The sequence below is a fragment of the Suncus etruscus genome, chromosome 18 (assembly GCF_024139225.1).
Source record: "Suncus etruscus isolate mSunEtr1 chromosome 18, mSunEtr1.pri.cur, whole genome shotgun sequence".
Lineage (NCBI taxonomy): Eukaryota > Metazoa > Chordata > Mammalia > Eulipotyphla > Soricidae > Suncus > Suncus etruscus.
The window spans coordinates 63,604,316-63,631,586 of NC_064865.1; the positions used below are offsets into that span (position 1 = coordinate 63,604,316).

A 27,271-nucleotide genomic window follows, 5' to 3' on the forward strand; every position below is an offset into this window, starting at 1 on the left:
TATCCCTGGGCCTTGAGAGCCGGGTCAGGGGTCCCGGCAGGGCTGAGCCTTGCTGCGGGCCCCACCCCCATTCCCTGCTCTCAGAGCTGCTGCGTGGCCGGAGACCTGCTGCATTTTTAATAGACGCTTCTGTGCTTGCTCGGTACAATATATTGATTCTGATAATTGGGCCTTTTTGCTTCTCCCAAATTGCATTACCCGCATTAACAGCTTCCAACACCATTAGGAAACCATGCAGAGCAGGGCAGGGAGAGGCGGAAATAGCCCAGCTCAGAGTCCGTTGCTTCCAGTAAGTTCCACACTCCCGGGAAAGTGGGTCGGGCAGGCATTTCCTTCCTTGCTCAGGGCTAAAATCCTCCAGAACCCTCCAGCTGGCACCAGCTGACCAGCCCTGCACCAAGGCGGAAGAACTGAAGATCCACCACAGTGTGGCCGGGGCCCTGCTCTGCCCTCATGGGGCCTGGAGGATGTGAGGGCGCCAATGTCCCAGGGACACTCAGAGCGCCCAAGTTGTGTGAGTGTGTAAACTTCTGACAGGCCCCTCACAGGCCCACAGTCGAGTGGAGGAGAGTTTCCACCTGAAATCTTTTTTTTTTTTTTTTTGGTTTTTGGGCCACACCCAGCGGTGCTCAGGGGTTTACTCCTGGCTGTCTGCTCAGAAATAGCTCCTGGCAGGCACGGGGGACCATATGGGACACCGGGATTCGAACCAACCACCTTTGGTCCTGGATCGGCTGCTTGCAAGGCAAACGCCGCTGTGCTATCTCTCCGGGCCCTGCAATCTTAATGCTTCTTTGAACAGATGGAGGTTCTGGGACACAGGAGCCTTTCTTGCAAACCCCTGGTCAACACAGCAGCAGCGGACATGACTGGCTGGGCTCTTCACAGATGATGCCAATTCAATCTTACATTTGTAGGTGTCAAAATCACACACACGTGCACACATGCACACGAAGTCATACAAACATGTGCATATACACATGCAAACACATACACTCACACATGCACACACATACACAGCTCCCATGCAAGATGCTGAGTGCCACAGGAGTTAACCCTATGCCTACTCAGGTCTCCCTCCTTGCTGGACTGCACCCATCTGGAGCTCTCAGAAGTATGGCTAGGGACCAGAGAGATAGCACAGTGATAGGACATGTGCCTTGCATGCCACAGACATGGGAGAAAACCGGTTCAATTCCCAGAATCCCATGTATTCCCCTAAGCTAGCCAGGAGCAATATCTGAACACAAAGCCAGGAGTAGCCCCTGAGTGCTGCCAAGTGTGGCCCAAAAACCAATTAATCAATCATTAAATAAAGTTTAAAAAGAAAAAGAAGCATGGACAGATGCAGAGTCATTCACAAGAGGGTGGGCTGTAGCCAGGCCCTGAGAGGACCCTAAGAGAACCCTGAGAGGCCCTAGGACACTCACAGGCAGCCCGGCCATGAGGGCCCAGGAGAAGCAGGAGAAAGGGTGGCCCATACCAGACTCCATGCAATACTGGGTGACCTCAGAGATAAACATTAAGGTCCTTTGGGCTCGGGGTTGTGGCCTGAGCATATAGAGATTATCAAGGGAATTTGGGGAGTTCCTGGCAGAAGCTGATGTGGGCGATTTGCAGGAGACTGTGGTGACCTTCCCATCCCTAGGGTTCTCTGGGGTTCCTAGAGAGGCAAGGCCCCTGAGACAAACCAGGTCCCCTCACTGGGGTATCTGCTTCAAACCCCACATTCCCAGCAGAGAGAGGGGAAGGATTTTCTCCTCTTACCCATCTCACAAACCCCAAACTGGGATCTCCTGGTCAGAGAAAACAGGTGATTTCTGAGACAGGAGGCAGGGAGCCAGCGTGGGCTGTTGGGGCCTCAGCATTGTCTGGCTGGTTCTCAGCAGCCTCCTTATAGGCAGCTTGGGATCTGCTCTGCTCTGTTTCAGAAGGAGGAACAGAAGACTAGTGGCAACTGCACCGTCATTCCCTCTGCACCCTCCTTCAGAGCAGGGCAGCAGCATCACTCCAGGTCATCAGTGTCTGTATGTGCAGAAACTTCGTCATTGACGGAGCCACACAAACACACAGATGATGGCTGTACACAGTACTTGCCAACAGCGAGCCAACAGGCCCATCCTACAGCATCCAGACAAGCAGAAAACTGCACGAGTCCTGGCCGGAAAGTGTCAGAGGAGTGAAGTGACTCAGCCTCAAGTGCTCAGAAACAGAATCCCTCCTCCTCCTCCTCCGTGTACATTTGCCTTGTCAGCTCTCACCTCCTTTCTGCCTTCGGGAGGCCCATATGGCGTTGAAGAAAGAGCAGTGGCTTGGGAAACGGAGTTGAGGCACTCCAGCTCAGAACTGGTGTGCTTTCAAAAGGCTGTTTCCTCTGACAGTGCTCTCATGCTGAGCCAGTGCAGCCTCATGGCTCACATGTTGGAGAAACAGAGGCTGGAGAGATAGCATGAAGGTAAGGCATTTGCCTTTCATGCAGAAGGTTGGTAGTTCGAATCCTGGCATCCTGTATGATCCCCTGAGCCTGCCAGGAGCGATTTCTGAGTGTAGAGCCAGGAGGAACCCCTGAGCACTGCCAGGTGTGACCCAAAAACCAAAAAAAAAAAAAAAAGTATTGGAGAGACAGAAGTGATTCCCTGGTTGGTGATGCTGTGTCACTGATTATTCTTGGGAGCTGTCTACACTGAGAACATAGAATAGAAAGGCCACACATGACAGTAGAAGTGTGTTACCAGCTGAGGAGGTGTGGAGGGGAAGTGTGGCCACTAGTCTCCTTCGACATGCCTAGGCAGTGAGGGAAAGTCGTTGTCACACTCGAAATGCTTCCGCAGTATTCCTGATTATGGAAGCAATGATAAAAGTCTAAATAAAAATGCTGCATGAGGCCGGAGCGGTAGTGCAGTGGTAGGGCGTTGGCCTTGCAAGCGACTGACCTAGGATGGACCACGGTTCGATCCCCTAGCATCCCATATGGTCCCCTGAGCCAAGAGCGATTTCTTTTTTTTTCTTTTTTTTTTGGTTTTTGGGTCACACCCGGCAGCACTCAGGGGTTACTCCTGGATCTATGCTCAGAAATTGCTCCTGGCAGTCTCAGGGGATCATATGGGATGCCGGGATTCGAACTACTGTCCTTCTTTTTTTTTGGGGGGGGGGGGCCCACACCCGGCGGCGCTCAGGGTTTACTCCTGGCTATCTGCTCAGAAATAGCTCCTGGCAGGCATGGGGGACCATATGGGACACAGAGATTCGAACCAACCACCTTAGGTCCTGGATCTTCTGCTTGCAAGGCAAACACCATTGTGCTATCTCTCCAGCCCTGAACCACTGTCCTTCTACATACAAGGCAAATGCCTTACCTTGCTGCTATTTCTCTGGCCCCACAAGAGCAATTTCTGAATACACAGCCAGGTGTAACCCCTGAAGGCTGGGTATGGGCACCCCAAAAAAACGCTGCAAAGAGTTGGATATATATCTAGCAATAACAAAAATTAAAAAAAATAACTAGGGACTGGAGAGAAAGCACAGTGGCAGGACGTTTGCTTCGCACACAGTTGATCCAATTCGGAACTGGGTTCTATTCCCGGCATCCCATATGGTCCTCTGTGCCTGCCAGGAGCAATTTCTGAGCACAGAGCTAGGAGTAACCCCTGAGCACTGCCAGGTGTGACCCAAAAATCATAAAAAAAAAAAACAAAAAACTAAATAGGGGCCAGAGAGATAGCACAGCGGTAAGGCGTTTGCCTTAGACGCAGAAGGACGGTGGTTCAAATCCCTGCATCCCATATGGTCCTCCGAGCCTGCCAGGAGCGATTTCTGAGCATAGAGCCAGGAGGAACCCCTGAAGGCTGCTAGATGTGACCCAAAAAAATAAAATAATTACTAAATAACCGATGAATTATGGCTGCTGATGAATATGCAGTCTGTCCACTAGAATAAGCCAAAGGTGTAGAGAAACAATAAAAATCAGAAAGGAATCACAATTTCACCCTCCATTTAGGAAGTTAGAAGTGCTCCCTAGTACTGAAATACATATGAACTCAGTCTCCATGAGAGCTCTGATTGACCCTGAGAAGAGTGACTCACTCAAAGGCCCTGCTCGCCTCGGAGAGGGCGGGAGTCACGGAATCCACTGGTGGGGAGGGAGGACAGTGGGTACCCTGGGTTCAACACCCACCACACTCACAAAACACTCACACCAACCCTCCCCAAATCACACACATGCTCACACACCAGGTACACACATGCATTCACAAAACACACCAGACATGCATTCATGCACTCACAAAAACTCATACATACATACTAGCTGTACATACTTGCACACATTTACTTTACATATCCCACGCTTGTACACACACATACATAACACATGAAGTACACTCACACCATTTACACACACGCCTCCCAGAGAAGGCTCTGGAACCCCACCTCCAGGCCTCTCTCCCAGAAAGCTCTCCCAGCACCAGCTACCCCTCTTCCTCCAGCCTCCTGGACCACAGCCACAATGGTTCAAACGAGCTGAGCTCGCTCCCAAAGAGAGCTGGTCCCTTTCACCTCGGCTTCTTCACGGTTTAACTGACTTCAAAGCCGCTTTGAAGAAACACGAAGACTCTTGAAAGTGTGTGAGCAGAGCACGGAGGGCAGGTCTGCAGCGTTTCTGAGTCCACCTGAGGAAAGTTCAACCTGGAGAACAGGAGATGCATTAGTGGGGCCAGACCCGCGCCCGCCCCTCCAGACGCCCACACTGCTCAGGGCCGGAGACCCCCTGGGCAGCAGGCGATGCTTCACCCCTACATTGTCCCAGCCCATTTTCACAAAATGGTTCCAGACATTCCCAGGAGTCCCCCCAAATTATGCAAGGTCAGACCCTTCTGGGATAGATCATGAGTGAGCATGTGGGGGAGCCACTTCTCTCTATTACCTAGTATATCTGTTCAGCCCTAGAGGCCCCAGAAAACCATGAGGTCTCCCAGGTCTTCCAGGTCCCCCTGCACTGCAGGGCCTGAGCACTACCACAACCTCGGACCCTTACATGGAACAGAAAGTGCCGAGAATGGCTTCCATCCCCAAGCACCTCAGAGATCCCCAAGACAGGGAGAGGGAAATAATAAGGATGTAGATGGATAGGGAAGTAATAGATAAATGGTGATAGATAGATGGATGAAGAGACAAATTGATTGATTGATACATAGATGATAGATGGGTGAATAGATGAATAGGTGATTGATAAATGATAAATAAATAGATGGGTAGATGACTGATTCATAGATGAATGATAGATAATAGATGGATGAATAAATGGACAGATGCTTTAATAGAGAAATGATTGATAGATGATCAACATATAGATAGATGATTGATAGATGGTTAATAGATGATCGGCGGGCCCGGAGAGATAGCATGGAGGTAAGGCATTTGCCTTTCATGCAGGAGGTCATCAGTTTGAATCCCGGCATCCCATATGGTCCCCCGTGCCTGCCAGGAGCAATTTCTGAGCCTGGAGCCAGGAATAACCCCTGAGCACTGCCGGGTGTGACCCAAAAACCACAAAAAAAAAAAAAAAAAAAGATGATCAGCTCAGGCGGCTCCTTCTTTGAGACCTCTGTAGGACTTAACAAGGAGTCTTGGTGTGTCTGAAGAACTGCCCTGGTGGCAAAGATGCCTAAGGGAAAGACCCATCTGTCCCGCCATGACCAAGTTGAAAGACCACATCCTCCTTTTAGTTCTGTGTTCTAGTGAACCATCTGAGAAAGTAGGATTACTGAGATGACATGTGCCAAGATTTTTGCTTTATGTGCAAATATTTTCTGTGTCTTGTTATGAGTAAATAGTAGAGCTTGCATTCATAAACTTGCTATATTTTCCATACATGTTCTCTAACCTGTTGTCAAGCTCTCATTTTCTCTCTCGGGTTTTACCTGGATTTTCCCCATGCAGATCAAGGCAGATGATGGATGAATAAATCAGTAGATGAGTGATTGATAGATGAAGGTATGATAGAAAGATGAATAGATGGATAGATGATTGATAGGAGATAGATGAATAAATAAATGCATTGATAGTTGATTGATATTTGGATAAATGATTGATAAATAGGTGATTAATAGATAGATGATAGATGGATGATGATGGATGGGTAGATGATTGAGAGATGAAGAGATGACAGATAGGTGGACAGATGATTGATAGGTAATAGATGGTTGAATAGGTAGTTGGACAGATGATTGACAGATCAATGAATAGGTAGATGAATAGATGATTTATAGAAAATAGACAGATGAATAAATAGATGGATAGGTGATTGATATATGAATGACTGGTTGATTGATAAATGGGTGATTAATAGATGATATATGGTTATGATAGATGGGTAGATGATTGAGTGATGAAGAGATGATAGTTGAATAGCTGATTAATAGATAACAGATAGATAAATTGGTAGATGGATAGATGATTGACATATTGATGAATATATAGATGACTTACAGAATATTGATGATGAATAGATAGATGAATAATTGATATATGGATAGATGATTGAGTGAGAAACAAATAATAGACAATTGATTAATAGGTAGATGATAGGTAGATGGGTTTTAGAAGGACAAATGATTAATAAGTCAACAGATGAGAAATGACTGATAGCTGACAGGTGGGTGAATGGATGGAAAGACAGATGATATGTGATAGATGATTGACAGACATTCTTGGATGGCGCCCCAGCATCTCTAACTCACGCCTTGGGGTCTCCCCTCACACTGTCCCTTAAGGACCTGACATTCTCTGCAGAGACTCCTAGGCCTCTCGTTCCTCTGCCCTATTCTCACTGGGGTCTGGAATCAGTTCCGCTGCTGGAAGGGACTGCAGACTCAGAACCTGCAGGACAGTGACTGCCACGTACCTTCCTGGGGCCTGGGGTGTGCCCTGGAGGCCTGGAGTGCTGGGCTCTGAGGACGCAGAAAATGCAAGACACCTACATATGCCTCTACGCTTGCTCTGCTGACCCACCCTTCTAGGTTACTGATGAGGCCGGATAGTGTGAGGCCCCTGGGAGGGGTCCTCTTGCATCTGTGGCACCCACCACACCATGGACTCCACATTGTCCAGCTCAGGACCAGCAAGAGAAGCTGACTGAGTCCAGTGAGCCTTCCTTTACCTCAAGAATTCTAACACTGCACAGACCATCCATGTTCATCTGCATTTGTCCAAACAATATGGTTCTGTCCAGTGAAGCGAGTGACACTCCAGGCAGAAAGTTGTGACAGGCACCCGGAGGGAGAAGACTGAGACAGAGGCATAAACTCGGCTGAGTTTGGTGGACTCCAGGTCAGTTAGCACAAACCTCACCTGGGTTGACTGGGGAGACCGATTTTGGGAACAAGGCTGCTTCCCAGAGGCAAGATTAGTACCTCTGAACCTCCGTCCCAGTGTACCCAGGGGTAGCTGGGGACCACCCTGTACTGGGACCGGACAGCATAGGAAATTTGTAAAAAGCAGGAAGGATGACCCACTTGGCTCATTCTTGGGTGAGCAGACATGGAGCCAGAGGACTGAGCACAACAAGAATGACCCACATGGTGATGGAGCAGACATAGAGCCAGTGGCCTGGTCGCATGCTTGCCTGATGGAGGCACAGGCAGAGGCATGGAGAAGCATGCATAGAGAGGAGCATGCTCAGACCTTTTTTCTTCATCAAAGGGCTGAGAGGCCTGAAAGCAATAATGTCTCAGCTGCGGCAAACACACCCAGAGCTCAGAGCCTGACCTCTGATTCTTTTGGCATTAAAAGGGGCCAGTTTCTGGGCAAAAGGGCTGATTCTAGGAACAAAGGAAATGGGGTTTGCCAAAGCGACGTGGGCGCCAACGGAGAGAGGTTCCAATGGCCCCGCCTGGCTCTGTGCAGGCATCTCGTACAGTGAGACCATAAATATTGATGAGCCACACTGCTGTGACGAGATGCTAAATAATAAATAAATGAAGGAGAGGAGAGGAGGCATGTATCCACGCATCAGAATTCCAGCAAAGTCGCTTATGGCTCCCATGAGGATGCGGGGAGATGGGCCCTGAGACAGAGTGAATCCCGGGCAGGACCCTGGGGACAGGGACTCACTGGCCAGCGTCCGAGCACAGCGGAGACCAAGAAGACCACACGATCATTCGAATAGGCTCCCAAATCACTGCCATTTACCGGAAACGGAAACAAGCGAAGTGTTCCAGCTCCACATCTGTGGCTCTAGACTCACTTTACAACAAGGCTTGATTGGGGGAGGAGAAGGGAGTTGGGTTACACTCAGTGCTCAGCCACTCCTCTCAGCTCTCAGGGGACACAGGCCAGGGATCGAAGTCGGGGCACCTGCATATGCATTAAGTGAGCATTTGGGGCATCACCTCACCACTACGGTCAAACACCTCGAAATGGCTGTGGAACACCAATGCGATAATGTAAGGACTGAGGCAGGGCCAAAGGGCAGGACAAACGAAAGGTTTTGTTTTGTTTGGGAGAAGATATCAATATCAATTCCAAATATTGAAGGAATGATTAGGATCGACAACTTGAAAATGAGCTAGACTGAAATATGAAGATAGCAGAAGCAAGCCCAGACGCACCAGTTAAAAGAGAAGTAAATACATCACCCCGGGGTTTCAAGCTTTTATTTGCATTCTACCTTCAAAAGATCCACTTAAAGCACACGGTCAGGTCAAATTTCTAAGAGAAAGAGGAAGAAAACGAGATAAGCTAAACTTCAAAGTATTTTAAGTGATCGAAAGCACTGAGATCCTATAAATTAAATTTTAAGCGAAGCAATTGTTTAGGTAACCAAATTGCTGGTTACTGATGACAAACATTCAATTACCAGAAAGAAAGGATCATTCAAACATGTAGTGGACAGCCACTACATGTCCACGAAAAGTGGGATTCTTCACGAAAGGGCAGTACTGGGGACTGTCCAGTGCTCCATCCTCTTAGCACCGACGTGAAGGTCTTAGAAGGGATGGACAGTGCAGCCTTGGAAGAGTCTAGAATGAGAGCCTTCAGCAGAGCTCAGAACCTGTGGGACCTGTGCAGAACCATGGGACCCCTTGCTCAGGTATGTAGGACTGTAGGATCCCCCATCTCAGGTGTGCAGGACCATAGGGCCTCCCAGCTCAGGTGTGTAGATTGTGGGAGCCCAGCTCTGGTGTACAGGAATGTGGGACCTCCTGAGCTCAGTGTCCGAACCATTTCCCCTTGAGCTTAGGTGTATCCGATGTGGGAAACCCAGCTCAGTTGTGTAGGATGTGGGACTTAGGCTCAGGTGTATAGGATTGGGACCCCAGTTCCGGTGTGTAGGATGCAGGACCCCAGCTCAGGTGTGTAGGATGCAGGACTCCAGCTCAGGTGTGTCCGTAGAACCTAGACAGGCTCACGGGAATCTGCAAAGAGGTCCAAGTGTGTAGCCTTGGACACATGCTCTCCAGAAGTGGAGTCGAACACTCCACACAGGGGTGACTTCACTGCCCGATCCCTGGGCCACCCTCAGGTGCAGAGGGTGGTCCTGAAGTCCTGTTGTGACCCCCGTCACTGCTCAGAGAACTCCAGGAGTTACTTCTCTCCGGATATTCTGCAGCTGTTAGTGCAGGTACTGTTCGAGGGCACATGCAGAGCCTGCTACCATGTGGCCCAGCAGGGAGCACGGCTGAGCATACAGGAGAACAACCTGACACCTGGCCCAGCGAGCACGTGTCACCACCATTCATAGTAGTGTCAGCCACACAGGGAAGGAAGTGAAGAAAACGTAATTTGTGACAACGCAGTCTAAAACGTGTTTATGTTTAGGAAGGAAAAGGCTAGGAAGACCCAGAATGGTTGCTTTGATACCGGGCTTGTGACTTGTGATCTGTCTCCACACCAGAGCAATAACACTGCTTGGCAAGTGTAGACTGGGGCATGCAGACTCTCCATGCATGAGTTCTATCCTCCAGAGCACACCAGCACCCACCCTGGTCTCAGTGAAAGAGAGTTGAGGTTTGGAGAAACAACCCAAGCGGGGTAGTTTGCCCATAACCTCTCCACATTATCATTGGCAAATCCTCAGCCAATGATGAGAAGACAGTAAGAGGACAGGAGACCAGCTCAAGGAGACATGAAACCGGAGTATTAACACAAGCAACTCAAGCCATGTCAACCCAAATCAGGAACCCCATCAATGAGGAGTGGGTCAATGGAGCACCCGCCTTGCACACAGCCATCCCAGGTCTGATCCCTGGTGTAGCAGAGCGTCCTGGCCCCCACCAGGTGTGACTCCTGAGCATAGCTGAGTGTGGCCCAAACCCCTCACCCAAATGACAGACAAAGGAGTAGAGATGCTCTTCACCACAGCTGAATGGAAGGGAAGAAAGGGAAACTCCAGACAAAATGTTCAGGCTGGTCAGCCAGGCTGGGGAGAAACAAGAGCTGGGTGTCCTGTGAGCCCCTCAGAAGCAGGGACTCTCACAGATCAACCTAAAATTGCACCTCTCTTTCCCGAAACCTGAGAGGAGCACAGCTACCTCCACACAGACTCCAGGATGTCTCCACAGACCTAGATGTACCTCAGCATCCCTGCACAGGTAGGGAGATATACCCCACCTATCAGTCTGGTGGGATGCATCTCCACAGGAGCCCGTGAGCATCCTTGTCCCCGGGCACATACTTCCAAATAAAGTGCTCTTCCCCTTAGGAACCAGAGTCCAGAGGGACCCTGACCCACACTAGGTCCAACCAGCCAGTGCCTACAGGCCCCAGTAAAGGCAGGTCTCCCCCATCTCATGCACCAACATAGACGCAGGCTTGGGATCTGCCACTTGGTCACTGCAAGGGCCCAAGGAAGTGAAAGGCAAGTGTCCAGCTGGTGGACAGGACTGGAATCTTGCTTTTCCTAGCAGTTGTGGGGAGTATATTCGGAACAATCTAAAGACCGACTTGCAGAGAAGCTCAGGCCCCATTTCATAGGTAGACCAGGGCGCATGCCTGCTGTGAACCTTGGAGTTCCCGCCAGACCCTTGCCCACCAGTCTCGGTCTTCAGATGGGCATCACTGAGAACTGAGTGCCTGGCCAGTCAAGGTCATCGCAACCCCAGCCGGGATCAGCAGGCTGAACAAAAGCAGGAGCCAGTGAGCTAGCTGCCCCTTCACGAGGGGCTCCGCCTCTCCAGTCGCTGCCCTCGCTCCCTCCCTCCTCGCGCCCAAGGTTTCACATACCTCGGAGACCCCCATGGCTAAGCCTTTAATTAAGGCACCAGCTAGCGAGAACAGCCTGGCAGGGCGCCCCCGCTGCAGAACAACCTGTAATTGGGAAAATAATTTTCTGAGGGGAAACCCTCCTGTTTCCCGCCTGCCCGCCGCCACCACCACCCCCCCAAGCGCCTGGACGCGCGATGCGATGCGGCAAGAAAGCAGCCAGACCCACTTTCAGACCAACACCAAGACTTGGGGAACCAACAGCCTTCCAGCCTCCACGGAGGACAGCTCCCTTCCCACGTTCCAGAGGACTCGTCCCAAGACACAGTCCAGTGGATGGCAGAGACAGTGGCTATGGAAGGGTGGGACGGGGTGGGCACAGCCTGTGCCAGAGGCAGGGTTCTGGACCGCCCCAGAAGCGCGTTGCGGTGCGCCCTGAGCGCAGCGGGAACTGCGGCGGAACCAGCACCTGGCAGGGGACTTGGGTTCTCCCCTCTGCTTGCAGCACAGAGGTGAGGTGACCAGACTACAGAAGCGCCCCTGAATTCGTTTGCGTTACCCCATAAGAGACCGCCCCGCGCTTTACGCTGAGGTCACTGCTGCACGGAGCGCGCGGGGCGAGGCGCGGCGAGGGGGGACCCTCGTGGGCGGCGCCGCGCACGCGTGCTCGGGGCTCTGCACCCCTCTCCCTCCGTCCTGGGCCCCCCAGCTCTTTCCCTCCCCCAACCCCGCCTCCCCTATCCCCGAGCTTGGACCACCAGGTAGGTGGACCATCACTCGAAGGGCACACGCGCTTTGCCGGATTCACAGGACCGGGGCCTGCAGGATGGTCGTGGGGGCCAGGCTCAGCCGAGCCTGGAGCAAGAGGGGGACCCCCTAATCCCGCCCACGAGCCAGCCCCCGCAAGTCTATTGGGCACGTTCGGAGGCGGGTCCGCGCCACGCCCCCCTCTCGCCACCAGCCCGGTCCGCCCCTCTCCCCTGCGCTGGCAGGAGCATCTGCGCCCAGGCTCAGCACGCGGGGGGTGGGATGGGGTGAGTGGGGGGCAGCCATGTCACCCAGGCCACCGGTGCCACAGCCTGACCCGCCGTGCGCCTCGGCCCCTCACTCCGCGAGGCTCGTTTTACCCTCTGATCTCGCCCTGGCTCCCTCCTTAAAGCCCCCCAAAGGCTGAGCGAGTGCCGGGGGCGCGACCTGGAGCGGGGGGTGGACTTTGGTTCGTTCACACCTCAGCTGCCTCGCGGGAACGTGGCCCCTTCGTGGGGGTCCGCGGGCGGGGGTGCGTCCTTTTCGTTTCTCTCCCCGTCCCTGTGTCCCTCCGGGCTTGGCACGGCCGGGGTCTCCTTTGGGCGACTCCAGATCCAAAAAGCGCCTCTCTCGGGGCGCAGGAGGGAAGGTCCCCCTCGGGGGGCGCCCGGGTGGGGTGATACAGCCAAAGGGGGGCTCGGCTGGCCGTGCCGTCGCGGCTCGCACCTGGCCTGGCGCGCGCGGGTGCTGCGGAGTCCGCTGCGGTGCAGGTGTGTGCGCGGGGGCCCGGGCGCGTGTGCGTTCCGTGATGCGCGCGTGTGCGCGCGGCCCCGCACACTCCCCCTCTCCCCGGAGGCTGGCTCGTGGGGGCGGATCGATCGCCTCGGAAATTTCCGAAAGCTCCGGGACTTTAGTCCCTCTCCAGGAGCCGAAAATCGAAGGAGTAGCGGCCGCTGGAACGGTCCCCTCCATTCCCGCCCACCGCGCGCGCTCTCCGCATCCTCCCTCCACCTCCCAAACGAAGGGGGTGGCCCTAGCCCGCTCCGGCGTGGCCAGGGGAGGTGTCCGGGTGTGTGTCCCCGAGTGTGCGCCCCAGCTCGGCTGCGACGTGGAGGCAAATGGAACGGGGGGGGGGGGCAGGCGGCCCTCGGGGGGGATGGACGGATGGATGGATGGATGGATGGATGGATGGATGGATGGATGGATGGATGGATGGATGGATGGTGCGCACTGCTCCCTCCCCGGCGTTGCGCCTCGCATCCCCACCAAACCCTCCAAGGGGAGGGTCGGGGTTGGCGCTGGAGCGGGACGGGGGCACCGAGTGGAAGCCGATCGAGTGGGCGCGCCAGGACTCCCCAGCTCCGGGCGGGCGGGTGGGGGAGCCCCTGGCTCCGCTCTGCGCCAGGAGAGGGAGGCGCGATTCGGGGGGCGCGCGCGCATTCCCGGGGAGGTCTGTCTGCCCCCCCGCGCCGCTGCTGATGACTCTCCCCGGCGCTCCTCGCCCGCGCGCCCGGGCACCTCCATCCCGGGCCCCCTCCCGAGCCGGCCCCCGCGCCAGGCCTGCCCGTGGGCGTGAGCCACGCTCCCCGCCCCGCGTCCGAGCGCTCCATTGGCGGCGCCCCCGCCCCACGCGCGCCGCGGCCGCGCTCTTGCGCGCGTCGCTCTCTCCTCCCTCCGCGTCCCCGCCGCGCATAAAGTCCCCGCGCCCCGGAACTTGTCGGCAATGCCTGTTTTCCAGCTTTCCCCGCGTTCTCCGAACTAGCTGCGGGAAGGTCTGCGGCCGCAAATGGTGTGAGCATTCGTAGGATGGGACTTTACCTGACCGGCAGATGCGCCTCGCTCATTCTCGCGGTGCAAATAGGTGAGTAGCCGTTTGGGGCCGGCCGGCAGGCAGCGAATGGTCGGTCCCCTGGCACCTACCCGGGGAGCTGCAGGAGGACCGCGCGAGCTGGCGCGTCCCGGGCTGGTTTTCCTGCAAAGAACAGACCCCGAGGAGTCGCCTGGAAAGGTGTGCCCTCTCTTTTCTTTCCAGGAGGCTCCCCCTTTCTTGCCTCCAAAGCGCCCGTCCACATTTTCCTTTTTCTCCCTTCTCTTTCGGGTCCTTAGCACACCCTCCCCCTCACCCCCGGTGCTGCAGGCAGGTAGGTCCAGGGGTGCAGAGGGGAATACGGGCGCCAGGTCCCCGGCGGACAAAGGGAAAGTTTAGGAGCAGAAAAACGAGGCTATTCCAGGGCGCAGGCTGCTGCTGCATCTAGAACTTTGTTATTCGCCCTCTTTCTGTCTCCCCCACCCCATCCCCGGTTCGGTTCGGAGCTGCAGGCTTTGCAGGGAGGGCATCTCCAGTGTCCACCGGGTGCACGCGCAGAGAACCCCTGTGGGCCGCTGCGGACGAGGGTGCAGATCCTCTCCCCGGGTCTTCTCCCTGCAGGAAAGGCTCAGAGTGCTGGCGGGCCCCAAAGCCCACCTTGGCTGTCTGTTAAATGTTTGTTTGTGTTTTTGCTTGCTTCGAGGTTGACTTGCAAGGACTTATTTCGTCTCCATCTTATGTTTCGGAATGTGGACTCGAAGTGGTGAAGGGGGCTTTTTCAAAGTTTACCTTTTTTTTTTTACCCCATCACTGAAAGGCGCGGGAGAACCCCGCCTCTCCATGCGGCCGGTCAGTGATCGCCCACCACCAGCTACCAGGGCCAGCTCTGCAGATTCATAATCCAAGGGCCACTCCGAAGGGCTTTCCTGGAGGGGGGCTTGGTTGCATGCCTGTGCCTTTGCAAACAACCCTTGCCGTATTGGGGGTGGGGTGTTCCGGGAGTTGGTTTGGGGCAAGAGAAGATATGTGTAATATTTTTCTTTTCAAAAAAAAAGTGCAATAAACAGGGGCTGTGGGCTCTGCATCTTCCAGCAGAGCCTTTGCAGTGGAGCATTTTGCACTGACCTGATTTTGAGTTGCTGGTTGGGTCCGCAGGAACATTAGCAGGGTTTTGGAGTGAGCCACTGGTCTATTCTGCAGAAACATTAACAGGATTTAATAGAGCGTGGATGTGGGAGGGTGGCGTTTTCCTTGGGCTTTCAGAAACGAGTTGTTATTTGGATCTGGTTGTTCTGAGTCTTTAATATTTGCGTGAAGGGCTAGAGAGAATTTAAAATTCTTTCTAGTTCTTTTTAACCGTTTTCATGATGGAACTGTGGGAATGAGATTTTCACCGCCAGCCTGCAAATGTGTCCAGGACAGGAGACAACGGTTTCTTTAAATATAAATACTTAATTGGAGAAAAATTAAGGATCTGGTTTCTGTGAGGGGGACCCTGACTTCGGAGGGGTCAAGCCTGTGGGGGGAAGCGTGGGCAACCCTTCCTGGTGGCCCTGTGTGTCCTGTGGCGTTGAAAGGAGTGGCTTTGCCCCTGAACGTTCCTGCACCCGAATGGGTCTTTATTAATTCATAGCTGGCCTCGGTCCCAAATCATTGACATTTGGCAAGGAAAGGGGGGGAGGGAACAGAAGGTGGAGAGGGTGGTGGATGGACGCAGAGGAGTTGGGAGTGAATGAGAGGTTGGACAGATGAATGGAGGGAGGGCAGGACAGCACCAGCCTGAAGGTGCACCCTGGGTGGAGAATCTGGGGGCACTGAGGCTCTGACTTGCCATCCTTATGAGCCAGTGTCTGGAGGGGCTGTGGAACTGCAGCTGCCAGGACCAAACGTGCAGGGCTTACACACGCACGCGCGCGCACACACACACAGTTACACACACACACACACACACACACACACACATGCGCTGTGTATGGGCTTCTGGGCTCTGCCTAAGAAGGTAACGTGACCTGCCTCCTGCCCCATCTTCTCTGCAGCCCTAATTTCCCTTTTAAAAACACTGTCAGTGCCTTTGAAGGGTTGCTTGCTTCCTTCCTTCTTTCCTTCCTAATGCAAGTTTTGGGGTAAAGAGTGGGGCGGGGGCGAATGCATTTTCCTCCCTCTCTGCCGGGGCTGCCTCTGCCTCTGTGGCAATGGCCATAGATAAAGTCCAGTGAGGGCTCAGGGCTTCACCGCCATGGACCCTGTGTGTGGTCTCACCTTCATGCCAGGCTGGCGGGGACTGGTGCAGGTTCAGGGAACCTTTGTCCCTTCCCCGCACTTCCCGTTCTGGATTAGATGGCGCAGGGCCGCAGGAGCCTTCGCCGCAGTCTGCAGGAGGGGCCAGGCTGCAGCAGGGCCAGTCACCTTCCCCTGTGCGAGTGGGGACCTGTAGGCTGGAGGCTGGTCCCTGGAGGGATGCACACCTGGAGACACTGGACCGCCACAGAGCCGTGCTCTGGGTCCCTGATATGGAGCCTACAGTTTGAAAGCAAAACAAAACAAAAACAAAAAGCTGCTTCTTCCTCTGGCATTTTTGGGTCAGGCCCCTGGAGCTCTGGGCACTACCGCAGGGCTTTGGGTAGCTCCTGGTCCTTGGAGTGCAGAGAGAAGGTCAGACAGTCAGGGTCCAGCTTCTCTCCCTTGAGCCCTGCTGGTTCTGGCCAGCCTGCTGCCACTGCAGTCTGCCCCCCCCCCCCCCCATCTCTCCCATCCTCCCCACCTCCCATCGCTCCTCCTCCCTTCCCCTCCTGGGATCCCCCACGTCCCTCCGAAGGGATCCCAGGCCTGTGACTCCAGAGAGCAGAACCGGACCCTCGGTCCAGAGCTGAGACCTAGAAAGGTCTCTTCACTGCTGTAGCTGGTTGGCTGGTTTTCGGGCCAGCCACCGGGACCTCAGCCTCTGCTGGTCTGCAGGGAGCGGGGAGAAGGGGCTAGAGGGCGGAGGGTTTCAGCTCCAGCCCTGCCTTTCACAGGGGGCAGCTGAGTCGGTTAAAATTGCTGAATGAATCTGTCCATTAGCAAGTCCTGGTTTCCTCCCCACCCGGCAGGTTGCTGGCCCGCTTTTCCCTCGGCACCAGACCTAAGGTGTTAGTGCACCACCCCCAGCCCCAAGACCCCCTCCCTTCCCTCGGAATGGGAGCTGCTGCCTTGAGGAGCGTGACTTGCAGGGGAAGTGTTGGGAATGAGGAGGGAGCTAGGAGAAGGGGAAAGAAAGGACGGGGGAGGTGAGAAGAAGGGGGCGTCTGGACGGAAAAAGATCCCGAGAGAGATAGAGAGGGGGGTCCAGGGCTGCCAGGCTGGAGCCCGCCCCCTCGCTCGAACCCCACTCTGCCGCCGACTGAGCCATCCCCTCCTCCTCGGCCCGCAGCATCCCTGGTGCAGGCCGTGAGGGCCGCGGGCAAGTGCGATGCGGTGTTCAAGGGCTTCTCCGACTGTCTGCTCAAGCTGGGGGACAGCATGGCCAACTACCCGCAGGGCCTGGACGACTCGACCAACATCAAGACCGCGTGCATGTGAGTATCGCCCCGCTCCAGCCAGGAACACAGGCCTCATGGGGTGGTCGGGGGGGGGGGGGCGTCCCCCAGCCCAGGGCTCTACCCTCCACCCCAAGAGCCTTTGACTCGGGGGCTCTGAAAGGCAAGGTTTGCTGCTTTTGTCTGGAAGAGGCAGCTGTTTGGGCCCAGGCTGAGGAGTCCCGAGGCTCAAGCTTCCCAGACAGAGAGCGACCACCTCAGTCTCTGTGAGAACCCGCGAGTTCCTGTGAGTCTCCTGATGCCAGCTTAGGGCCCAGGAGCAGTGGGGTGGGGTGGGGTGGGGGCAATGGAGGCAGCCAGTCCTGCAGCGTGCACATGCGTGTGAGGGGCTTTGATGTCATTCAGCACATGACCATGAATGTACACGCGTGTACACACACACACACACACACACACACACACACACCCGTGACCCTGCAGTGCACAGGAGGGGGGAGTCGGCCGTCTATAGGTTTAAATGATCAAACGGGATGTTTGGCCTCACAATCCTGCCTTCCCCACGGTACCCAGCCTTGCACAGAGCCAAAACCTGAGTAGCCCCCCCACACACACACCTTTTCCCACCCAGACACCTGGGACAGGCGAGGGAGGGAAGATAAGATACTCCAGCCACCTCCCAGCCGGCCTCAGTGTCCCAGTGGGGCGGGTTCTTTATTCCAAGGCGCTACGGTTTTAGCGAATTGTTTCGGCCGCCAAAGGCCCGGCAGGGTCTGGGCTCACCAACCCTCTGCCCACCAGCCGCCTGAGTGAACAGCCCTGAGGCCCCTCCGCCCGCCCTGGTCCTCTCACTCCCAGCATTTTGCTATTTATTCCAAACGGAGGAGGCGGGAAGGCGGCGGCAACCCGGCTCAGGAGACGAAGAAGAGACAGACCGGGCGGATTCACAGGCCTGGACCTCCTCGCTGGGCTGGGCAGGAAGGGAAGCCGTGGGGAAGGAGCTGCAGGCCGCCGGACAGAGCGAGGAGGAGCCGGACAGAACGGGGCGCGCGGGGTGGTACCCAGGAACGCGCCCTAGGCGACGGCCAGCAGGCCTGGCCTGCGCTTGGGTGGAGCCGGAATGGATCACGGGTTGGGGCTATTTTTAGTCTGTGGGTCTATTTTGGGTTTTCAAAAGAAAGGGGAACAATTAAGAAAGGGGGGCAGGCGGGATCAGGTTCTCGGGGAGGCGTGCCCGGGCCTGGGCGGGTGGAGGCGCACCGGGCGCAGAGCGGGGGCTGGAGAACGCGTCAGCAGGGATTTGGGGGAGCTAGCTGGGAGCTTCGTGGTGGGTCGAGAGGGGACTGCACCCCGGAGGACTAGGATTAGAGAGAAGGCCTCGAGGCCCTGAGAGAAAGGAGCGGCGAGGAGAGAGTGCAACCGCCCCAACCCACCGCCCCGCACACCTGAGACGTCTCTCTGAGCAGCCTCGGGAGCCGAAGAGGGAGAGAGGGAGGCTGAGAGGCTGCTGCGGGGAGGAGGAAGGGAGGGAGGCCCTTGGGCAGAAGAGGGAGAGGGGGAAGCCGGGCTGCTGCTGCTGCTGCTGCTGGGAGACGGAGGGAAGAGGGACCCGGTGCCTGGAACTTGGGGAACAGAGGCAGCGCCTGCAGCTCTCAGCTTGAAGCACAGCACGCCGGGTCCCCAACGAGCGCGCAGATCCCGGGGCCAGGGTGGGCTCTGGGCTGGATGGGTGTCCCCGGGGCGCTCCGGAGAGATGCCCTCCCCATCCTGAACCCGCCTCTCTTCTTTCTCTGTCCCCTCGCCAGGTACTGGGAGGATTTCCACAGCTGCACGGTCACTGCCCTGACGGATTGCCAGGATGGGGCCAAAGATTTGTGGGATAAACTGAGAAAAGAATCCAAAAATCTCAACTTCCAAGGCAGCATGTTCCAGCTGTGCAGTGGCAGCAGCGCGGCCGCCGCCGTCCTGCGCCCCGCACCCGCGGTGCTCCTGGCCGCGCGCTCTCGGCAGCACTGGCCGCCCGGCTCCTCTGAGCGCGCCCCCCCGCGCCCACCCATCACTCACCCTCCCGGAACGCCCAGGACAGGCCCCGCGCTCCCGGGGACGCGGCGGTCCCTTGCGACGATGCTCGGGGCGCAGCGCGTAGGGGCTGCGGGAAGCCGGGTCCCCTGTGCCATTTCCTCCGACCACCGCCCGCGCGCCGGGGTACCCACCCCGCCGGCCGGCCCAGCCTCACTCAGCTTTAGTTCGTTCCACACCAAAACGCGCCCTGCCCTGCCGCAGAGCAGAGACCCGCCCCATTGGTTTCCGACTTTCCGTTCTGTCTGATTTATTTTTGGTTATTATTTGATGATTTTGGCAAAAGAATCTCAGGAACGGCCCTGGGCCACCTCTAGTCGCCATGTGGATGGGACCTGCTGCCAGGATGGGCGGTGGCGACGGGCAGGCCCGGGGCAGGGACCCCGCAGCCCAGCCATGGCCCCGGGCGCTCTGTGCCCAAGGCGAGCGGCTTTCTGCCATGCCACCTTGTTTCCATCATCGCCACTAGCCACGTCCGCGTCTCCTCGAGAACACCCTTCGTGTGGCCGAGTGGGATGGAAAGAGGAAAAGGGTGGAGGGAACCTGGTTTAGTATAGGTGAAGGCCCACCCCCCCAGCAGGCTGCGGGCTCCCTCCTGCGGACCGCCTGCCCTGGGACGCATCTCCCTCGCCAGTCCACCCACTGTCTTTGCGGGCCTCTTCTGTTATCCGTCACCCATCCAGTAATACCTGATCTCCATCGGGATAGATCGCAGGGGGGGATGTCAAACGTTCATCTAAAATATAGTTAAAAAAAGAAAAGATTTTGACATAAAAGAGCCTTGATTTTAAATAAAATAAAAACAAAGAGAGATGTAATTTAAACAGTTTATTATAAATTAAATTCAGCAAAAAATAATAATAATAAAAGATTTGCTACAAAGTATAGAGACGTATAAAATAAAAGTTATTGTTTGAAACGGAATGTCGTGTCTATTTATGAGCCCTCCACGCCCACCCTCACGCCTGGCCTGCTGTCCTGGCTGGGCCTGGGACCTGGGGTCCTTGGGAAGGGGCCGCTGACAGGTGCCAACTCACCTGTGCCGCGTCCTCCGCCAGTTTCCCCCAGTCTGTTGGGCTAGAAGAAGACAAAGAGGAAATTCTCTCCGAAGCAGACACCATCTGGGGAGGCTCGCAGGAAGGACGCGCCTGGGATCTGGTCCCGCGCGCCTTGGCCGCTTGTCATCCCGCGGCCACGGCTGGAGAAGGAACCGCCATTAAGGCGCACGGGGGACTGCGGTCCCCTGAAGGGACTGAGGAGTCGTTCATAATTGATAAGGCGGCGCAGCTGAAAGGGCGAGGAGACGAGGCTCCATCGACCGCCCGAGCTGCTGCCCGACTATTTATAGGCCCCGCGTGGCCTTACGCACTGGCTCTGGAAGAGAGTAAACACGGGCGGTGGGATGGGGTGGTGCAGGGGGGGCGCGGGACAGGGGGTGCTCGGAGACCTGCCCATGGGGTGGACCCCAGCTCGGATTTTCTGCTGAATTAGCCTGGGATGGAGATGAAGCGCAGGGTGGCCCAGGGTCTCCACACCCCGGAGCGCGCCGGATGCTCTGTGTGGACACCCGGTGGGGACGTGGGGGTCCTGCGTCAGGACTGGCACAGCCTCCTTCCTTTCGTGTCCGAATGTGGGAGCGATCCCCGCATCACAAGCGTCCTGGTCCCCAGATGCTTCGAGCCTGCCTGGGTGGGGGGAGGACGGATGATCCCCGGGCCCGGGTCTTGCGCGCACCTGGCCCTTTGCCTGACGGTTCTTCGGAGCCTCCTAGGCGCGCCTGGGACGCCCTGAGCTGAATCCGCGTCTGTTTAAGGCGGGGAGACTCGGCTGGAAGGAGGGTCCTAGGACGCCCTGCACGCGGAGACCCTGGTCCGCGCTGGGGCGAAGAGGGACGCGCGCCGGCCACGCACCCAGGAGTCGGGTCCAGTTGCGGGCACGTCCCCTCCCTGGAGCAGCGTCATCCACCTCCCCTCCCCGCGGGGCGCCTTGGAGAGACCCTCACGCGGTCGCAGCTCAGGCCTGGCCCCACCGCGCAGGCCCCGTAACTGCGCCAGCTTATGGGTGGGAGCCCCGAGACGCAGCGCCGCGCTCGCGGGGAACCCGGACTTGCGTGCGGCACAAAGCAGGCTAAGCTGGAAGCCCCTTCCCAGGCGCGGTGGCGCGGGGTCTCTGAGGAGCTCTCCCCCTTCCCTGCTCCTGCCTGTAATTTGCTGTTTGATCTGATCTCGGTGGCAGCCCATGTTAGCTAGTGCTAACAGCCAGTATTTTAGTTGATTCTGAGCTGCAGCCCAGTACCCCTCTCGGGCTCAGAGGGCCTTTAGCCTGGGGCTGATGCGTAGTCGTGGTGGTGGTGGGGCTCCCACCTCCCTGCCGAGCCCTCATTCAGGTTGTCTGCAGGGTCACTGCAGGGTCTTTGGGCCTCGGGGTTTGTCTGCCCTGAAGCTGCCCAGCCCTGGCTCTGCTCAGCCTTCCGCATCCCCAGCTCAAAGGACAACTGGGGCTGAAAGGAGACAAGTGGGAGGGCATGGGGTAGACCAAGGGGGGGACAGACTTGGGAGATACAGAGGGAGAGAGAGAGAGAGAGAGAGAGAGAGAGGAGAGAGAGAAGAGGAGAGAGAGAGAGAGAGAGAGAGAGACAGACAGACAGACAGACAGACAGACAGGACAGACAGAGACAGAGACAGAGAGACAGAGAGAGACAGAGACAGAGAGACAGAGACAGAGACAAAGACAGAGAGAGACAGAGACAGAAAGACAAAGACCAGAGACAGAGAGAGACAGTTGGAGAAAGACAGAGACAATATGGAGAGAGAGAGAGAGAGAGAGAGAGAGAGAGAGAGAGAGAGAGAGAGAGAGAGAGAGAGAGAGAGAGAGAGAGAGAGAGCTAGAATCTGGCCCTGGACAGACTGACCCCTGACAATGAACCCATGGTCCCTTCCCCATCCCCATGGCCTACCGTGTCTGCAGGGACAGCTGGTGGCTACACTGCCTGTGACTGGGAAGATGGTCCTTTAGGACCCTGACAGTGGGCGAGCAAGAGAGAACCAGGTTCAGGGTGCAGGAGGAATGCAGGAGCTCTAGGCCCTGGAGTGCAGGGAAGGGTCCTGAGGTCCAGCACTGGCAGCTCCAGGCAGCCACTGGTCCAGGCCTGGGACTGGCAGCTGCTCTGTTCTGGGCACTTCAGTGCCTGCCAGGACTCCAGGGTCAGGCACAGCTGCCCAAGGGTTGTCAGTAGTGACCGTCAGACCTTGCCTCATCACACCTGCTCCCATCCCGTGGGCTGTCCTGTGAAAAATGGAGCGGAGACCATCTAACCGCTCAGGCAGGCCCGTGCAGTGCCCCTCGGGCAGGCAGGGACTCAGAGGCCAAGCGGTTCGTTACACTCTGGGCAAACACAATCCTTCACACCTGGAGCTGCCACAGCCCCCTCTTCGAGGGCCTGCCCAGAGCTGCAGATCAGTGAGGTGGTGCCCAACAGGTCCAGGGTAGGTCCCTGGCCAGCTCCGGTCTGCAGTGTCATGGGAACAGGCAGTGTCCCCAGGAAGGGAAAGGGCTGCTGTCTGCTTCCTCTGCCTGAGTGTCCCCCGGGCTCTGCAGGGCACAGGAATAGGTCCACCTCTGGGGTCACCATGGCATGGCCACATCCAGGCCCACATCCATGTCTAGGCCACATCCAAGCCCACATCCACATGTACACCTTGGCCAATGTCCACTTCATGTCTAGGCCCACGTCCACATTCATGTTCATGTCTATGTCCACGAGTACACGCGCAGGCTCATGTCCTCTCCATTCCTGACCCACTTGGACATCATGCTCACATTCTGGTTTATTGGTATTTGGGGCGGGGATACACGTGACTCTGTGCTCAGGGATCACTAGTAACAGGTTTGGGGGCCCTAGGGGATGCCTGGGATTGAACCCACAAGGCAAGGCAAGGCAAACTTCCTTCCCTCTGTAGTGTTGTGCCAGCCCCCAGCGTCCACTTTCTGAGCCATAAGCAGCCCAGCCAAACCCAGGTGCCCACTTTCCAGATAGTCCCAGCACCACGTTCTCAGGCTCTTTCACCTCCACTGACACTTTTGTGTGCTCACACTCACAAACCCACACACACACACACACACACACACACACACACAAACTCACACTCAAAAACAGTGGCACACAGGGGCTACTGGACCACACAGGAAGAGAGACACAACCAACCATACAGGGTGGGGCTGCTGAACTTGGGGACAGTCCCCCATAGCAATGCTGCCTCTGTCATCAATGTTGAGGTCAAGGACCTTCTTTGGGTGAGCTGGTTGGGTCACATAATGACTTGACCCACGGACACAGGTGTGATGGCCTGTGGTCTTTCATCTCTTGCTTAAAACCTCCCCAGGGGAAAGCATTTGGTCTGAGCACTGGTGGGGGGGGCTCACTGGTTTCCTGCCACCTTTCCAAGGGTCCTGAGGGAGAAGGACTCCCTCCTCCCAATCCCTGATCACCCTCCAGAGTGCTGGAGTTGCAGTGGCCACTGAGCAGTCCTTGCCTCTTCCTCCTCCTCCTCTTTCTCTTCTACTTCCTCCTCCTCCTCTCCTCCCCTCTCTCCTCTACTACATGATCCCAGGAAGCCTGCACAACTTGGGGAGATGTGGATGCCACCATATTCTGTGTTCCCACAGTATAGCCTAACTGGGGCTCACAGGGCAGAAAGAGGAGCAGGCTACCAGCAGTCAGCAGGGGCAAAGCCCAACTGTGCTGTGCCCTGCCAAGCACTGGGGCTGTCCTGGTTCTCATGCATGAACAGCACTGGGACCCTGCAAGAGACCCTGCAAGAGACCCTGTGAGGGACCCTTCGAGAGATCCTGTGTAAGATCCTGTATTTGACCCTGTGAGAGACCCTATAAGAGACTCTGAGAGATCCTGCAAGACCCTATGAGAGACCCTGTGAGACTCTGTGAGAGATTTTGTGAGAGATATTGTAAGAGACCCTACAAGAGACCCTGCCAGAGATTCTATGAGAGATCCTGCACGAAACTCTGACAGATATCCTGTGAGATATTACGAGAGACCCTGTGAGAGATCCTGTGAGAGACTCTGAGAGCTTTTGTGAGAGATGTTGTGAGAGACCCTGCCAGAGATCCTGAGAGACCCTATGAGAGATTTTGTAATATTGTGAGATTCCTTGAGAGGTGCCCACAAAAAAACCCACAAGTGACCCCCATGAGAATTCCCATGAGATACCCTGGGAGAGACCCTGGGAGAAATCCCTGGGAGGCCCCGGCCCCTGCCCAGGAGGTCCTGGGATCTTCTCTGAGCTGACACTTGCATGGCAGCTCTCAGCCAGGGCAAAAGCTGCTCTGAGTCACTCTCCCTTCTCTCCCGTGCCAGGTTGGACTGGCCACTGCCCAGTGACATTCAGGAGGGGTGTTTGTGGCTCAGGGATTGGGCTGACCCCCGCTGCCAAGTCGTGACAGATGAACTCGCTATGGCCCAAGGAAGCCGGCAGAGGGAGGGCAGGAGACCTGTTTGTTCGTGAACATTCCACGGCCTCCCTTCTGTTGCTCTTGCTGTCTCTGGGGTCACTCCCAGTGACTCTCAGCACTTCTGTGGGTGGAGGAGCCGCACGTGCCCAGCTCCATGCAGCCCCCACCGCGTGACCCCAAGCTCTGATGGCTCTGGTCAGTGTCCAGGGCTCTTCCGGTCATCATGGGTCAAGACACAAGATCACCACACCCAAATGTATCTCAGAGGTACTTCTTGCAGGACCCACTGGCCTGCAAATCATTCATTCTGAGATCTCAGGCTAAAATGCAGTCCTTCACCCCACACAAAACCCATGACCCTATCGGCCCCTAATGATCCCCCCACACCCTTCCTGGAGTGATCCTTGAGCACTAAGCCAGGAGTAATCCCTGAGCACAGAACCAGAAGTGATCCCTGAGTGCCACTAGGTATGACCTCCAAACAAAAAAACATAAACTCCCAGAATACCAAGGAGTTGGGGGAGGAACTTACATACTTGAGTAATGAGCTCACACTACAGTCAGAGCCCCTGAAGTTCCAGCAGGGGACCCCCAAAGTCCAACCAGAGTCCTCAAGTCCAGCCAAGGTCCCTGAAGTCCAGCAGGGCTCCCAAAAGTTGGGGATTAGTTGGTTTTACTGATTAGGGTTACTGATCCTACCGTAACCAATAATTATACTCCACCCTAGGGTGTGATCTGGTGACAGTATATTGGATTATCCCTTACTTGGTAGTTTTCTCCCACCCTAAAATCAGGTGGGACCTGATTTTTGTCATTAAAAGCAGGGATCTGGGGCCAGAGGTAGCGCTAGAGGTAAGATGTCTGCCCTGCAAGCGCTAGCCAAGGAAGGACCGTGGTTTGATCCCCAGCGTCCCATATGGTCCCTCCAAGCCAGGGGCAATTTCTGAGCACTTAGCCAGGAGTAACCCCTGAGCGTCAAACGGGTGTGGCCAAAAAAAAAAAAAAAAAAAGCAGGGATCTGAGGAAGGCAGGAGCTGATTCTTCTGTCTTCTTCCACTGGGCTGCTGCTCTCTATCTAAGGAACTGAAAGCTTGGGTGCTTTGAATTCCTTGCTTGAGACTGGATTTCTGAATCCATTCTTTTTTTTTTTTTTTTTTTTTTTGTGGTTTTTGGGTCACACCCGGCAGCGCTCAGGGGTTATTCCTGGCTCCATGCTCAGAAATTGCTCCTGGCAGGCACGGGGGACCATATGGGACACCGGGATTCGAACTGATGACCTCCTGCATGAAAGGCAAACACCTTACCTCCATGCTATCTCTCCGGGCCCCTGAATCCATTCTTGTACTTCTTCACTGTGTGAATTATTTCCTGTGGATCTCTGCAACTGGAACTGTTCCCCCTGTCCCAATCGAACAGGGGAATGGGAGCTGCCTTTCTGTCTGGGAATTCAGTGGGAATCAAACCTCAACCAATCTCTAGAGAACATGACCCTTCAGATCACCTGGACCATGCTCTTCCCTGTCCCTGGGTCAGTAGCTGATGGTATTTGAGGAACCATCTGAATTTTCCTTCTAGGCTTGATCAACCCTCCAATCTGCTCCTGAGGTGACACTGTCTCCTCAGTGACGGCTTCCCAGGTTCCCTGGGAGACACAGTTGCAGCTCACTTCTGTGTCACTCGTGACACGAGCCAGGTCTGGGCTCTGAAACCCTCAGTGCAGGCCTTGGAGTGTCCCTCTGGCCCAGCAGTCAGTGGGAGTCAGGCCTGCAGGTGAAGCTCCAACAGCCCACTTGGGTCCCCACTGTGCCCCGGAGCAGCTGGAAGAATGAACAAACTTAAAGCAAAAAAAGGCAGAGGAGCGAGAATGATGCATGATCGTTCACTTGGCACCATCTTCAAACGTTTCACACTTCGGGGATAAGCAAAATTAGTATAATTTGCTTCTTAAATGCTTACTAAGGCCCTTCCTGAGCCAGGGCTGGAAGAATTGGCTGCTCTGGGTGGGGGGAGCCTCCAATCTTGGTGCACAGAGGGGCTAACTGACGCCAGATATGCCCCTCCCCCACTCGAATGCAGGCTCCAGGCCTCGGTGGAACCCAAGTCTCCAAGTTCTCCCAGTGGCCACAAGCTTGTCCTATGGGGGGATAGAGCAGGGGTGAAGCTGACCCAGGGAGATGCAGAGTCCCCAACTTCTCTACCCCTGAGGTTCCAAGGGCAGGTCCCTCTTGGGGTCCACGTGACACATAGCCACCAACTCCAGCTCCTCAGAGAGAGCCCCACAGGGTGGCTGGTCTGCAGAGTTGGGGTCTGGGGGGTGGGCTGGGCTGCAAGGGCCTAGGGCTGAACCACACTCCTTCCACAGATCCTCCTGCTCAGACCCCCAACATCAGGGCCGCTTTGAGATCTTTGTCTTTTATTTCTTCTGTTTGTTTTTCACTTTGGGGCCACACCCGGCTGC

The 27,271-nt window shown here is 55.8% G+C and overlaps 1 protein-coding gene across 2 annotated transcripts; it reads left to right on the plus strand.

Annotated features, from left to right (window-relative positions):
- The first annotated feature begins 11,941 nt into the window (after positions 1–11,941).
- On the plus strand, positions 11,942–20,268 carry NRN1 (neuritin 1). Of its 2 annotated transcripts, none has more exons than XM_049765044.1 (4): positions 11,942–11,960; positions 13,685–13,807; positions 17,163–17,307; positions 19,071–20,268. In XM_049765044.1, the coding sequence occupies exons 2-4, from the start codon at positions 13,753–13,755 to the stop codon at positions 19,591–19,593; spliced, it is 723 nt and encodes a 240-aa protein (XP_049621001.1). In that variant the 5' UTR covers positions 11,942–11,960; positions 13,685–13,752; the 3' UTR covers positions 19,594–20,268. The 2 variants fall into 2 exon arrangements, with proteins under 2 accessions (XP_049621001.1, XP_049621000.1); XM_049765043.1 differs by lacking the exon at positions 11,942–11,960 and adding an exon at positions 12,875–13,015.
- The last annotated feature ends 7,003 nt before the right edge of the window (positions 20,269–27,271 follow it).